We start from the raw sequence: 12,352 nt of genomic DNA, 5'->3' as shown, positions 1-12,352 counted from the left end.
CAGAGTCAGAGAGTTATTTTTAAGTTTTCTTTCATATTTTGGGAGCCGGGAGCCTGGAGCCTCTGCTGGGGTTTTCCCCACGGAACTCATTTTCATATTGTTAAAACAACTGGCAGTTACTTCAGGTGTAACTAGTAAAGCAGCATACCTGATGGTATTTAATCACTTTGTTTCTTAGGTTTTTTTAAGCCTTAAGTCGCATGTTTTCTAAACATTGTAGTAAAAGGTGTACAGGCTACTGGAGTTACCAAGATTAAAATGCGCTTCCCCGTTTCAGCTGTCGTCTTATTTAAAGTGTCATAAAAGCCTAAAACCTGATGAGATTACATAAAAATTCTTCCAGTGCTCATGACAATGTTATTTTAAGTATGAAATATGTTTTTATATTGCTCGTTGCCAGGAGCAGAGTTGCAGAAGGAGTGGCATGTAGCAGCCGTAGTTCCCCCCAAACAGGAAAGTGCTTGGTTAGCACAGTACATTTAAGCTGTTCATCATACAAATCACAAAATATAATCGTGTTCATTCCAGTCAGTTATACAGGAATGTTGTTTTCGTTGATTCTTTTTACTGTAGAAAATGGTACTTTGTGCTCTTGCAAAATATTTCTGATCTGTGTAGGAGAGAGATCATCTCCTCTTCTAGAGGTCAGCAAAGTGATGAGAAGCACCTCTTGCTACTTGAAAAGTTACTGTATTAAATTCAAAGGATGAACGTTTCAGTTGTAACATTACTGCCTGTAACATACAGATTTGTCTGTTAATGAGCAGAAAGTTAAGGCAAATCACTGTGACAACTCATGTAGCCAGCCTGATGCTCTTAATGTTTCTGAAAAACACTGAGTGTAATGTTAGAAGTATACAGAAGTAATAAATTTCTAAGCTTTTGGTAAGTTACTGTAGGTGCTAAAAAAGCTGTTGCATGGGAGTAGTGAGGTGAAATTCACATATACAGAAAGAGTGCTAGTGTTTATCTGTAGATGTGATCAACCTAGCTTTTCCAAAATAATCTGTAGAATACTTCTAGCTAGTGTGTTTTTCTAGCGTATGGTTCTATCACTACAAGTGAGAACGGGTGTCAGTAAGACAGTAACTTCTGTGATGCAGTGGCCTGTAACTTCAGTCTTCAGCACATTTTTGCTCACCTGAAAGCAAGAGGTGGCTTTGTAAATGGTGGTGCTCTGGGCATAGAGGTTAGAGGAGCCAGGCTGGTGCTGCTGTTGAGAACTGGAACCTTGTGTGAGGTCTGGAGATAGGGGGTAGACTACCCTTAGATGGAGCATCAGCCTTTGGTTTCCTTCGGTCAGGTTGTGGCAGCAGTCAAGTGTTTATGGTTGTTGTATGCTGCTGCAGGGTTCACAAGCCAAGTCTTTGGGGAAACTTGCCCTTTTGTTACTTGTGTCTTTCTGGTACTTCTCTGAGGAACACAATAATGACTTGACATCATATGCGCACAACTTAATCAGTGTTAGTTGTAGTTCTGTGGGACATCTGAAAAGCATGTTTCTTTCTGTCAAGGACTTAAATCTCTCAGATTGTCAAGACTACTTCCAAATGCTGAGGGAGTTAAAAGATTCTAAAAACCTTTAGGAAAGTTATAGTGGGAGAGATAAGCAACCTAAATACAGGGGTCACAAGCATTCCCCCTGTGATCTCGAGTTATTCTGTGTTATTTTGGATGGGTTGAGTTGGGCACAGGCAGCTTGTATTGATAGCCTCTTCTGCTTGAATATATTTAAGGTATGAGCTGCATCCAGAAGTTAAAGCAAAATGCTTGAGTAATTTGTGTGTGAGAAGGAAGGTGGAGGGGATGGGAGACTTAGACTAGGGAAGCACTTAAGTGCCTTGGCACAGGAAGCTGCCGTTCATCAGTGAGATGCTTCTATTGAATGTGTTTGGAAACCTTTCTGTGAGTTCTAATGTGAGCTTTTATTTTATGAAAGGCTTGGAAGTTGTTTCACCTGTGCACTGTACTTGGTGTGGGTTTTTTGGTTTTTTGGGGGTGGGGCTTGCATTTTTGTTTTGGTTTTGTTGTTTTTTGGGGTTTTTTTAAATCAGCACCTTGTTTGGTAGTGGTATGTATTTGTCAATGGTTAGTGTAGGCAACTGAGGCTCTACTTCATTTGGTGTCTATTTGTCCTACTGACAAACAATTTTAGGATTTGTTTGTCTTGGGATTTGGAAAAGTTAAATTAGTTCATTGGGGGGTGGTATGAAAATACCTAAGGTAGCCTGCAAAAGTCTTTTTGAGAAAACAAAGTATTTTTTAACTACTTCACAGCATTGTTTTTGTAAGATTAGCGTTCACAACCAAGGAGTTGACACATCCTTCCCCTGATACACATGCACGACAGCAGCTTTACAAGCTTGCCAAATCTTAATATTCAACTTTTCTGTTGGAAAGCATATTGCGAAGATTCATGCCTCTAGCAAACCTTGCATTCATTGTTATTTGTATCCTTATAATCCTCGCAGACTCAGTGCTTTTTATATAATCATAGTTGTAGAGAACAATGTGTATTATCCTTTTGAGGTGAGGAAGCAGGTCCTGTAACTTGAGGAAGTGTGAATATTTAACCTAGCACAATGCAGTCCTATTATGCTATGTACACCATCAAATTCAATTCCTCTTGTGTATATCCAAGTCATTTATTTGACATCTTACTTTTCCTAGAAATGTTCACAAGGTTTTAAAATAACTGCTTAATACTTCCTGTTTATCAGAATCTTTAAAGAGAATGGGTACTTGAAAGGACATGTTATTTTGACATAACCCAAACATTAATGGTAATGTTCACAAATACTTACTTTTATTCTAAAGAGATACTGTAGTAGTGGTATAAATTCCTTTCCTCAGACCCTGATTACCCTCTACCTTGTAAAATACAATGTTAAATAGATGTAGGTACATAAAAAATGTCAGTTTGATCTAAAGAAATATGGACAAAGTTGGGTGGTTTTGCTTCATTAAATAGTAAGAATTGATTACTGATAGGCTTTATAAAAATCTAAAAAAGTTTTGGTTAACTTTTAGAAAAAATGCATCTGCTGACTTTGTATCTAGATTATAGCAGCAAACTTGTCATAGTGTTTTGTACTCTGGCTCTGCATTGTGTTGAACCAATGTTTCAGTACTCTAATACTGCGAATGAAAAAAAATCTAGAAGTACGAGTTTCTGACTTGTTTAATATTTCATGTACACTAGTAACCTCACTGAAAGACTCCTTTTTTTTTTTCCCCCGTAATCATGACAGCTTGATAAATTGTGCTTTTCCTTTTGCTCCATAGGTTCGCCTTAGCGAAGCAGATTTTAAGGTTTTACCTAGAGATGAGCTCATCCTAAGGTAAAGTAAAAAGCAGTGTTTCCATCTCAACTTAGTGAACTTTTAATGGAAGACGTGTGACCTCCCTCTTCCATTGTTTTTAGCATCCTTGTTCTGAAAAAAAAATTTTATCCTTTTCATGATACGTCTCTTCTGTAAAATTCTCATCTTGTCTCAAATATTTTTATATACAGTTTGGGGGGAAACACTTCTTCCAAAGAGACAAAATCCTGAACAATATTTTGTAATACATGAGTAGGAGGTTTTTTCTTCACTTGTAACTTAAGAAGATATGGTTGCTTGCATTCCTTGCTAGATAGCAGGTTATTTTTAAACATCAGAAAAATGTCAACTCCTTACTCCTACAGTAAGGCTTAAGTTTTCTTAGTCCGCACAGTCATCTTCTCAGCATATTCAGATAGTAACAGTAAAATGTGAAAATGAAGTTTTAATGCCTAAAACTTTCATAAAGAAGAGCCTGGCCATCTTTCACCTTTTAGAAAGCTGTGTCACCGTGGAAAAAATAATTGGCAATTCTGTCATGCAGACTACCTGCTTGGGGAAACAGACCCAAACCACTTGTCTCTGTATACCTGAATTTCCTGACTTGTAAACAAGGAGCTAACTAAATTAGGCACCTGTGGGTCATCTGGTTATCTGCTGGAGTAGTTTGCATTTTGGTAAACTTCAGCTTTTGGCTTTTTGTACACCACAAGTTATTAGCAATATTAGGGTCTCTCGAGTTAAATACTGCCATTTCATAGGACAAAGACTAAATTGTGTAGAAACACGAGGATACAAGTGCAACACTTAATGTATATGGTCAGCTACTCCCTCTTCTGGGCAAACTGTCCTGTCAGCTACTTCTGGGGTGACAGTTCCTTCCAGCAGACTCAACATAGTTTGGCTCCATGTGTTTAAAACTGGTTTCTGGCTTTCTCCGAGTATCTAGTCTTTTGGGTATTAAAACCTAATGTATTTAAGCAGTTGGAAAAAATCCTTCTTTGATGTCAAGTGCTTTGGGCCTTGTGAACCTTTTCATAAAGGTTTCTGTACTCAAGGTTATCCCTGGGAACAGGGAACTCCTAAGTCTGTAAAGCTATGCCATTACTTCCAGCTATAAATGCCTGTCACAAGTTCCAAAGCATAGATTCTGTGCTACTTGCTTTCTGACTGACAGTGTGAAAACAAAGGCTTTCAGCTGCAATCAGTTCTTGTAACTTGCAATGGTAAGTTGCTACCATTGAAGAGATCAATTTCCAGCTTATGTTCAAGTGAGAATGTGATGCAGTACGCCCAAGGAGGTAAAGTATGTCAGCAGCTAAACTGTATTAATGACTAGAGACAGGAGGGAATTTGGTAACAACAGTTGTGTTGCTGTTGAATCTTCTTAGTGTAGACAAAGCAACTTCTGCTCTCAGAAAGGCCACTTGATGGATTGAAGGAGAGAATAACTCCATTGTACACAGAACTGGAAACTTAAATGGTGTTTTGGCCATGTCCATTTTACTTGTTTGCATTAAGCAGTCCTACAAACACTGTTGTTTATTTGAATGGGGTGCATATTTAATGGATTTATTGTAGGTTCACATTTAATTGTGATTTTGTGTAAAACTAGCAATTACTATACTAACCGCTGGCTTCATTTCTAGGTTGGAATAAAATACAACACTCTTATATGTGTATCATACTTTAATTAAAGGCATCTGCATTACTTTCAGACATAGAAAAGCATGTGTTGACCACTAGTGGATTGTCTTAATTTAAGATTTGGAATGTGGCTTTTTGTCCATGCTTTGGTGGGGCAAATGCTTTTTAAGGTACAGGCACACGTTGCCTGCTTTCGGTCCTTTGGGTAACACATAATCATCACTGTACAATTGCACTGATAAAATACATATGTAGAAAATACTAATTATTTTTTGTCAATTCCTGTGCCATGAATCCCAATTTTACTGTTCTTTTCCACAAAGTATGTAATTTAGGTTTGCTCATTTTAACTTCCTGTGACTAAAAGTGAGCAGGATCATGAAGAAGCCTTTCAGTCTGGCCTTTTGGGAATTTCTGCTTGTCTCGTTACTTGTTGCTGTGGTCTCAATCTACTTTGTCTTTTCCCTCCCCTTTTTAATGCAATAGCTACTTAGTTTGACTATGTAGGAGCTTGTGTGAAGAAAGAAGAGTCAGGAACACGGTAACAAAGCACTCTGTGGATCATAGCTAAAGGCCTGATCTGTATAGCTGAAGGCCTGATACGTATTGCCCAGATCATTTAGCCTAGTGGTTAGACTGTAAACCATTGAAGCACCCTGATTTACACAAATGGTTCTGAGGAGATACAGTGCTTTTACTGAATTTCAATCAACATGGGCTTAAAGCCAGTCACTTTTGGAACGGCTTAGGTGCAATGCTGTGTGTGCCCTAACCCTTAAGTGCTTATCATCTATTCTTGGAAAAACTGAACCCCAAAGCTCAGCATAAAAAAAATGGATGCTTCAAGAAAAATAGTGGCATTCATGGAGGTACTTTGAAGCCATGGACTCTTAAAGTCTGCTTAGTATTTTTAGAGAATGAAGGGAATTAACTAATCTACATAATGCTGCCCAATCATCTTGCCAGTTCTTGTGACTCTGGAAGTGACCCCTTGAATGTAAATTGCATTCAGGGCTGTCATCTTCGTTCTGTTTACAGCTCTGTCTCTGTTCCATAGTGCCTTTCCAAGTAGCACTTTGGTGAAGCTCTTCAGATGGTCACTGTTTAGCCATCAGATTACTGACATGAACTACTGAACGGATCAAGAGCTGATTTAGAGTGAAACCAAACTGATAGGAGGAAGAAAGCTGGTTTTTAGCCTTTGTCTCTTTCCCCACTTGAGTTCACTGATGGAGCTGCCCTAGTCCCCTACAAATGTACGAGAAGGGGGAATATGGGGCAAGGAGGTCAAGGCAACTCTCGCATTTGCTTAAACCGGTGCATCTCTTAGATGACATGTCTGAAGAGAACTGTCTCTTGGATCTTGGGAAGAAAGGCTTCAGACTTAAGGTCTAGGCAGCGAGTTCCTATAGATCATTGGTTTATTTAAAGAAGCTTTTGCAAGTATGTGCAAGTTCTTAAGCACGTTAACCAAAACCTGGATTTCTATGACACTCTAAGTGTTGATTTTACCTATGTCTATTAAAAAAAAAGTTTAAACTAATGTAGGTATTACGTGTAGATGAAACCTGGGGGAAGGGATATATCATCTTCAAATAAGGCAAAAAAGTTTAATAGAGGGAAATGGTTTCTTCCTGTAGTTGAAGATGTGCTAGTAGCAATCTTCAAATTTTAATTCTGACATTCTTTTAGGGGTAAGAGGGGATATTTCTGGGTTTTATCACTACTGGGTTTTTTGAACATGTTTCTTTTACTGAACTTTAGAATGTATTTAGGGTCAAAAGTCTTTTTCCCTGAAGAGCCTGTGAGCTAGCTGGAAAATGTGTAAAGTAAATAATTTTTAGGAATGCTATTTTTATAGAAACTTCCGTAACTTATCAGAGGTCTTTAATGTGTTCTGGTGTCTTATGGGGAAGTTGCATGTTTTTATGCAGAGAATTACATTATTTCTGGATAAAGTTTGCATTCAAATTTCTGACTGGATCTGAAAAAGACCTACTCTGTGGTGTATGGTGACATCTGTGAGTTGGCTCTTTCTAACAGTTTCCTGGTAGCAGTAGGGCATAGCAGATCATACTTGTTTTGGTTTTCTTTTGTGTGTGTGTGTTTTGTTTGTTTTTTTAAATTTGTTGCTCTGAACCCTTGGATTGTACTGGAGTTGTGCTTGGTAGCTGGGATTTCTAGGTGATGCTACATCCACTGCTAGATTAACCTCAGCGTCTGCTGTCTAGTTTCAATGTGGCATGGCTGATACTCCCATCACTGAGCAAAGGAATCATTATAACATTGCACGAACTTGCTGTCCTTGTTAGCTCCTTCAAGCTCTGTGTGAAAACTCGGCATGTGAGATTCATGTAACAGGAATGCAGGCTCGCCGCAGCCTTGCATATCAGCAGCTGAGAGTCTATATTACTGAAAAAAGTATAGAAGTAAAACTGTTGTGCATAGATTCAGCTGTACGATACAAACCTGAAGTTGTGCATCTGGAAATACTGCCCTTTTATTGTTCAGGTAAAACCAAGTTTTTCTGTGAGAATTGTTCACTTGGAGAGTGGTGTTACAGACTCAAACACCTCTCATGTAGTTGTTTGAGACCTAGAAATACAGCTGTCCTGTTTGATCATCTGGTCTTCTCTACTTGTCTAGACATAATAAACAGAGAAGAAGGAATAGGAAGATAGGAGTTAATGTTCAGAGTTGGAGCACTAAGTACTGTCAGTGATCTTCAGCATCTTTCTTTTTTTTAAAAATGTTTTATTCTGTGATAGTTCCTTACTTTCATTTTTGCTTTCTTTTGCATAATTTCAGAAGTGACAACTCTGTAACTTTAATTTTTCAAGGATCAGAATTCTACTTTAATTCCCCCTACTAATGATCTGTGCTACTATTGTAAACAAGGGAAAATGATCAGAGTGAAATAAGCTGGAAAGACAGTATCTAGGAAAATAGATTATTAAAGGCAGTGAACAACAAAAGTTACTACAAGAGAAGACTTAGGAACTTAAAAATTCTAAAAGGCATTTAAAGTCTTAAATCAGTTAATAGACACTTAAGTGAAAACTATGTTGTCAGGGCCATCACAAGACTTTTTAAAATACCTAAAACCAGTAAAAGTATGTATGTATATACATTAAAAAAACAACTTTGGTTTTCTTCCTATAACTTGGTTTCATGAATGTTCTTGAGAAACTGTCTTGATGTATTTGGTAAATATTTTGACTTGTCAGTCCTCAGGATTACTGAGATCATTACAAAAATATATACACATCAGATGAAAATCACAGCTGCAAATTTGCTTGCGAAGGAATTGGTCCCCTTTCAGTAAGGGCCTACCAGTATATTTACTTATTTTCTTAAGCTGAAGTTATTTATAAGAACAGTCTACTTCATTAATGTGAATGTTTTTAAACTTCCATTATTTCACTTTTTGTTTTGATGCTTTTAGTTGATTCAATTGTCTGGTTTAATGTTTTGGTGTTTTTTTTTTTTAAATCTAATAGCATGAAATAAACCTGGTTCTGATTTTTGTCTCTTTAGTTGGTAACTTTCTGGTTTGCCTAAAGCAAGGTGAAAACCAGATCAATTGCTAGAAGACAAAATTGCTTCTGAGATCTGTAGTTGTACCAAAACTGACGGTGCATGTGTGTGAGATTAAAGCTACTGTGGTAGAAAAAGTTCAAGTTTTAAAATTGATGGTTTGATGGTTGAAGAGTTCTCTGAGTGTCGGTGTGGTGATCACAAGTTTATTCTGTACAATTTTGTAAGCTTGCTTGAAGATGAACTGCAACAGTCTTCAGGTTTTTGACAAAGCATTATGTCTGAAGAGTCATGTCTCTAGAAGAGTTGGCAGGCACATGACTTGAAAAGTCCATGACATGGCCTAGCATACTCTGGGTTTTATTTTCCAGGAATTCAGTCCTTGCTTTAATACTGGCAGTTGTTGAGAGGTGACTTAGAGGTGCTACCTCTGACATTCTTGGTAGACCACGGGCTATGTATTTTTGTTTTGTTTTCCGGTGGTGGTCTGTCATGTCTACTTGTGTTTCAGGTCTTCATTTCACATGTTCTTTGTATAGCTCCTATTATTGGTGGTAGGTGGTGTGTGTCATGATTTTGACAGAATTACAGTTTTCAGGTTGTGAGATGTCACTTAGCAGTCAAGTAATCCTGATGCTGTATTTGAAGACCAACTATTATTTCATGTAGTTCTTTCATGTTAAAGTCAGGTTTGTTCTTTCTGGGTTTACTATTTAGTAGACTCTTTCAGTTTTACTTTTGAGGGATTGAAATCTCCTGAACTAACATAGAACTGTTAGTGGTCAAATGGTGAAACTTCTGTTTCTAGAAGTGCTCCTCTTAGAACAAGATATAAGTTGTATATCTTGTATATATCTTGTATAAGATACAAGATACAAGAGTTCAGTGGGAATACAGCTGCTCTCTTCTACAGAACATAAGAGTTAATTCATGCTGATTTATGTTCAGCTGAAGAGATGCAAAATTTTGTTGCTGCTAGGAGGAAGACACCTTGTGCTTACTCTCACTTTGCCCAGTGATGTGATCTCACTTGCTGTTACAGATCTGATGCTTTTTAGACCCTTAAAAAAGCTGGTTTAATTCACTAGATGGTCAAAAATTACCTAGAGTTAGATTTTTATAGTTTTGATTGAGGTAGTGGTGTAGGTTAGCGAGTTAAAATAGAGCAGTTATGCTGAGTCTGGCATAAAATAGGTGGCAGGGGGAAAGGCTAGTTGGGACGAGGGAACAGAAACCTTCCCCTTCAGTAGTGGCAAACTGTTAATTTGTTTCATAATGCGGAATTGTACCATTGTGAGAAAGACACATAGGTAGAAGCAAAGTACTTCTTTAAAAAACAAACAACACCACCCCTCCCTAAAAAAAAAATGTTAGCCTGTGAACTTTGGTAGGGCATGTTGTGCTAAGTTTTACTGCAGACTTTATGTGCTACTGATTTGATGGTTTGTATCAAATGCAGTGCTGTTTAAGTGTGAGGTTTTCTGACTGTGGACAAATTGCTTAAATAACCTGCCTTCAAAGTGTTACTAAACTGTTTAGCTTCTGATTGATTAATATTGTCAGAGTATGGTCTTGTTTTGAATGAGCTGGTATAACTACTTAACCTAGACTGTAAATTCTGGTGCATTGTAATACAATTCTGCTTGTCTTGTTCACTTGGTGACAGACTTAATGTTGTCTTTGTATTACAGCTTTTTATTTCTCTGCTTTGAGAATGAGATGTATCTTAGGTACTTTATACAGATTGTGTTTGATCCCAATGTTTGTCCAAAATGTTACAGCAAGTTTTAAGATGTTGATTTTAAATGTTATAATGCACAGCGACCTTTTTATCATTTTGAGATGCAAAGTGGATTTAACTATTTCCATGATTGAAAGCCCTGTTTTTAAAACTGGAATTGACCTTTATCCAATTGTGTAGTTCCCTCTTGACATTTTCTGATTATGGTATAAATGTATACTCTGGAAGTTTAGGAATGAGATGCCTTGATTTAATAAACTGAGCTTCAGAAAATTCTTTTTTCTCTTCATTTCTACAATAGGTGGAAACAGTATGAAGCATACGTGCAAGCTCTGGAGGGCAAGTACACAGACCTTAATTGTAAGTTAGCCAAGTTTCAAAGTGGTATGAGTTACCTGAATGTTAGTATAAAGCAGAGTGTTCAAGTAATGTCTGTGCTTTCTAAAACTCTTAGAAGTAAGAGATAACAGTCTATATGTTGGTTATTTGTCAGAAAAAAAGTCCCTGTTTTTTCTAGTATAAGTTTTCAGCCTTTCCCGGCTTTCTCAGGCACTTATTTTCCTTTACAGATCTTATACAGCTTCTAAAAAGTCTATTTTTGCATGTGAAGGACCACCCACCTAGACTGCTGGGGGAAAAAAAACCTTCCCAAAACATAACCCCACAAATAAATAGGTGTATTTTCATGACTCTAGCATTAGAAAGGAAACGTTATCCTCTACCAAAATACTCCATGAATGTTTGTGCCTTCGGTAGTCTTACGGGACTGTAAACCACATGGGAGGGGGAATCGTTTGTAGAGGTAAAGGTCTAAAATGAGTCCCCAAGGAATGTTTGATCTGATTAGGTGAATTGACTATTTGGGTGTGAGTCTTACATGGTCTTTAAAACTTGGTCTGTACTTCAGTCTTTCAAAAGAGAATATAGGAAAAAATACTACTCTCAAATGAGAAAAGCTGGATACATTCTGGAAGTGACTGAATCGCTAATCCTAAGTCACTTGTAAAAATTGTGTTGGCAGTTTTTTCCTGTTTCCTGCTCACCTTTTGAGTCTCAGTACTTAGACTTCGTACTGCTGAGTTTGAATGTGGTTGGGGTTTTTTTGTGTCACTCCAAATGGGTGTCATCTCTCTTTTCTCTGTTGTTACATCCCTCTCCTACTGTCACCCCATAATGTTTAGTTTTGGAGAGACTAAAATACAGCAAATGTAAGCAATTGATTTCATTCTAATCTCAAACTGTCCTAACATAGATAAATAAGTTGTTAAAATGTTTCCAGTTTCTCACTTTTGCAAATTCTAATACAGGTTGTAGTAACAAGTATTAATGAATTACCTGCAAAGAATTATTTAGAAATAATTGTCCTGAAGCAATTTGCAATGTTTTTAGTTTACACTGACAGGTGATCATTCTCAAGTAATGAGAAAAAATAAAAATCTTAATTATTCCAACTCTCTATCATTTTATACGTGACAAGTAGCAGAGTGTTTATATTGGGCTGCTTGCATGTGCAACATGTTCCTGTTTGAGTAATTTGGAAATGTGCTGTGCTGCTTTCTTCTCATGTTTCATATATAAACTTTCATAAATATTCATAGATCAAAAGAATTGTTCTAGTTCCAACTGAACTGCCATTTCTGAAGTTCTCCAATGTCTTACTGTTTATTCATGGAGTGTTGAGACCAGTTTGAGGATTGATCACAAATAGCACTGGTTTACAGACTGGATTGTTCTTTTCCAGTGTAGACTTCTCCTCTCCCCCACACTGGCCTTAACATTTCTTACAGATAGCAAGACAATTCCAAATTCCCAAGTTTCAGACTGCAAGTTGTAATAGTAGTTTGTTAAGCATGGAATTTAAAAATTATTTCCTAAGTAAACATGGAAACATTTTCAAAAGTTTAGTAAGCCTTAAGGAAGGATCAGAAAGATGTATTTAAAATCAACTGTTGTCAAGCTTTTCTAATAATGATATTTGATTTTTCTTATTTATGCTTATTTATTTGGCTCTTTTACTGTTTATGAATTTGGTTTTCAGATTCTTTTAGCTGTCTTCAAAAACTGTTCATGAGAAGATGCTATAAAATGTGCCTTTTGTGTTTTA

General features: G+C 37.0%; 1 protein-coding gene across 1 annotated transcript in view; it reads left to right on the top strand.

The window, feature by feature from the left end:
- The first annotated feature begins 2,582 nt into the window (after window positions 1-2,582).
- The window catches only part of LOC104124815 (WT1 associated protein), a 26,348-nt gene continuing 16,578 nt past the window's right edge, over window positions 2,583-12,352 (top strand). The window contains exons 1-3 of the mRNA XM_035892750.1: window positions 2,583-2,630; window positions 3,286-3,341; window positions 10,550-10,673. Of these exons, the coding sequence (XP_035748643.1) occupies window positions 2,583-2,630; window positions 3,286-3,341; window positions 10,550-10,673 (228 nt within the window). The remainder of the gene's footprint in view (window positions 2,631-3,285; window positions 3,342-10,549; window positions 10,674-12,352) is intronic.

This window comes from Egretta garzetta, unplaced genomic scaffold (genome assembly GCF_000687185.1).
Source record: "Egretta garzetta isolate BGI_Z169 unplaced genomic scaffold, ASM68718v1 scaffold744, whole genome shotgun sequence".
NCBI classification, from domain to species: domain Eukaryota; kingdom Metazoa; phylum Chordata; class Aves; order Pelecaniformes; family Ardeidae; genus Egretta; species Egretta garzetta.
The sequence above is the reverse complement of the archived record's forward strand: the minus strand, read 5'-3'. Positions and strand labels throughout refer to the sequence as shown.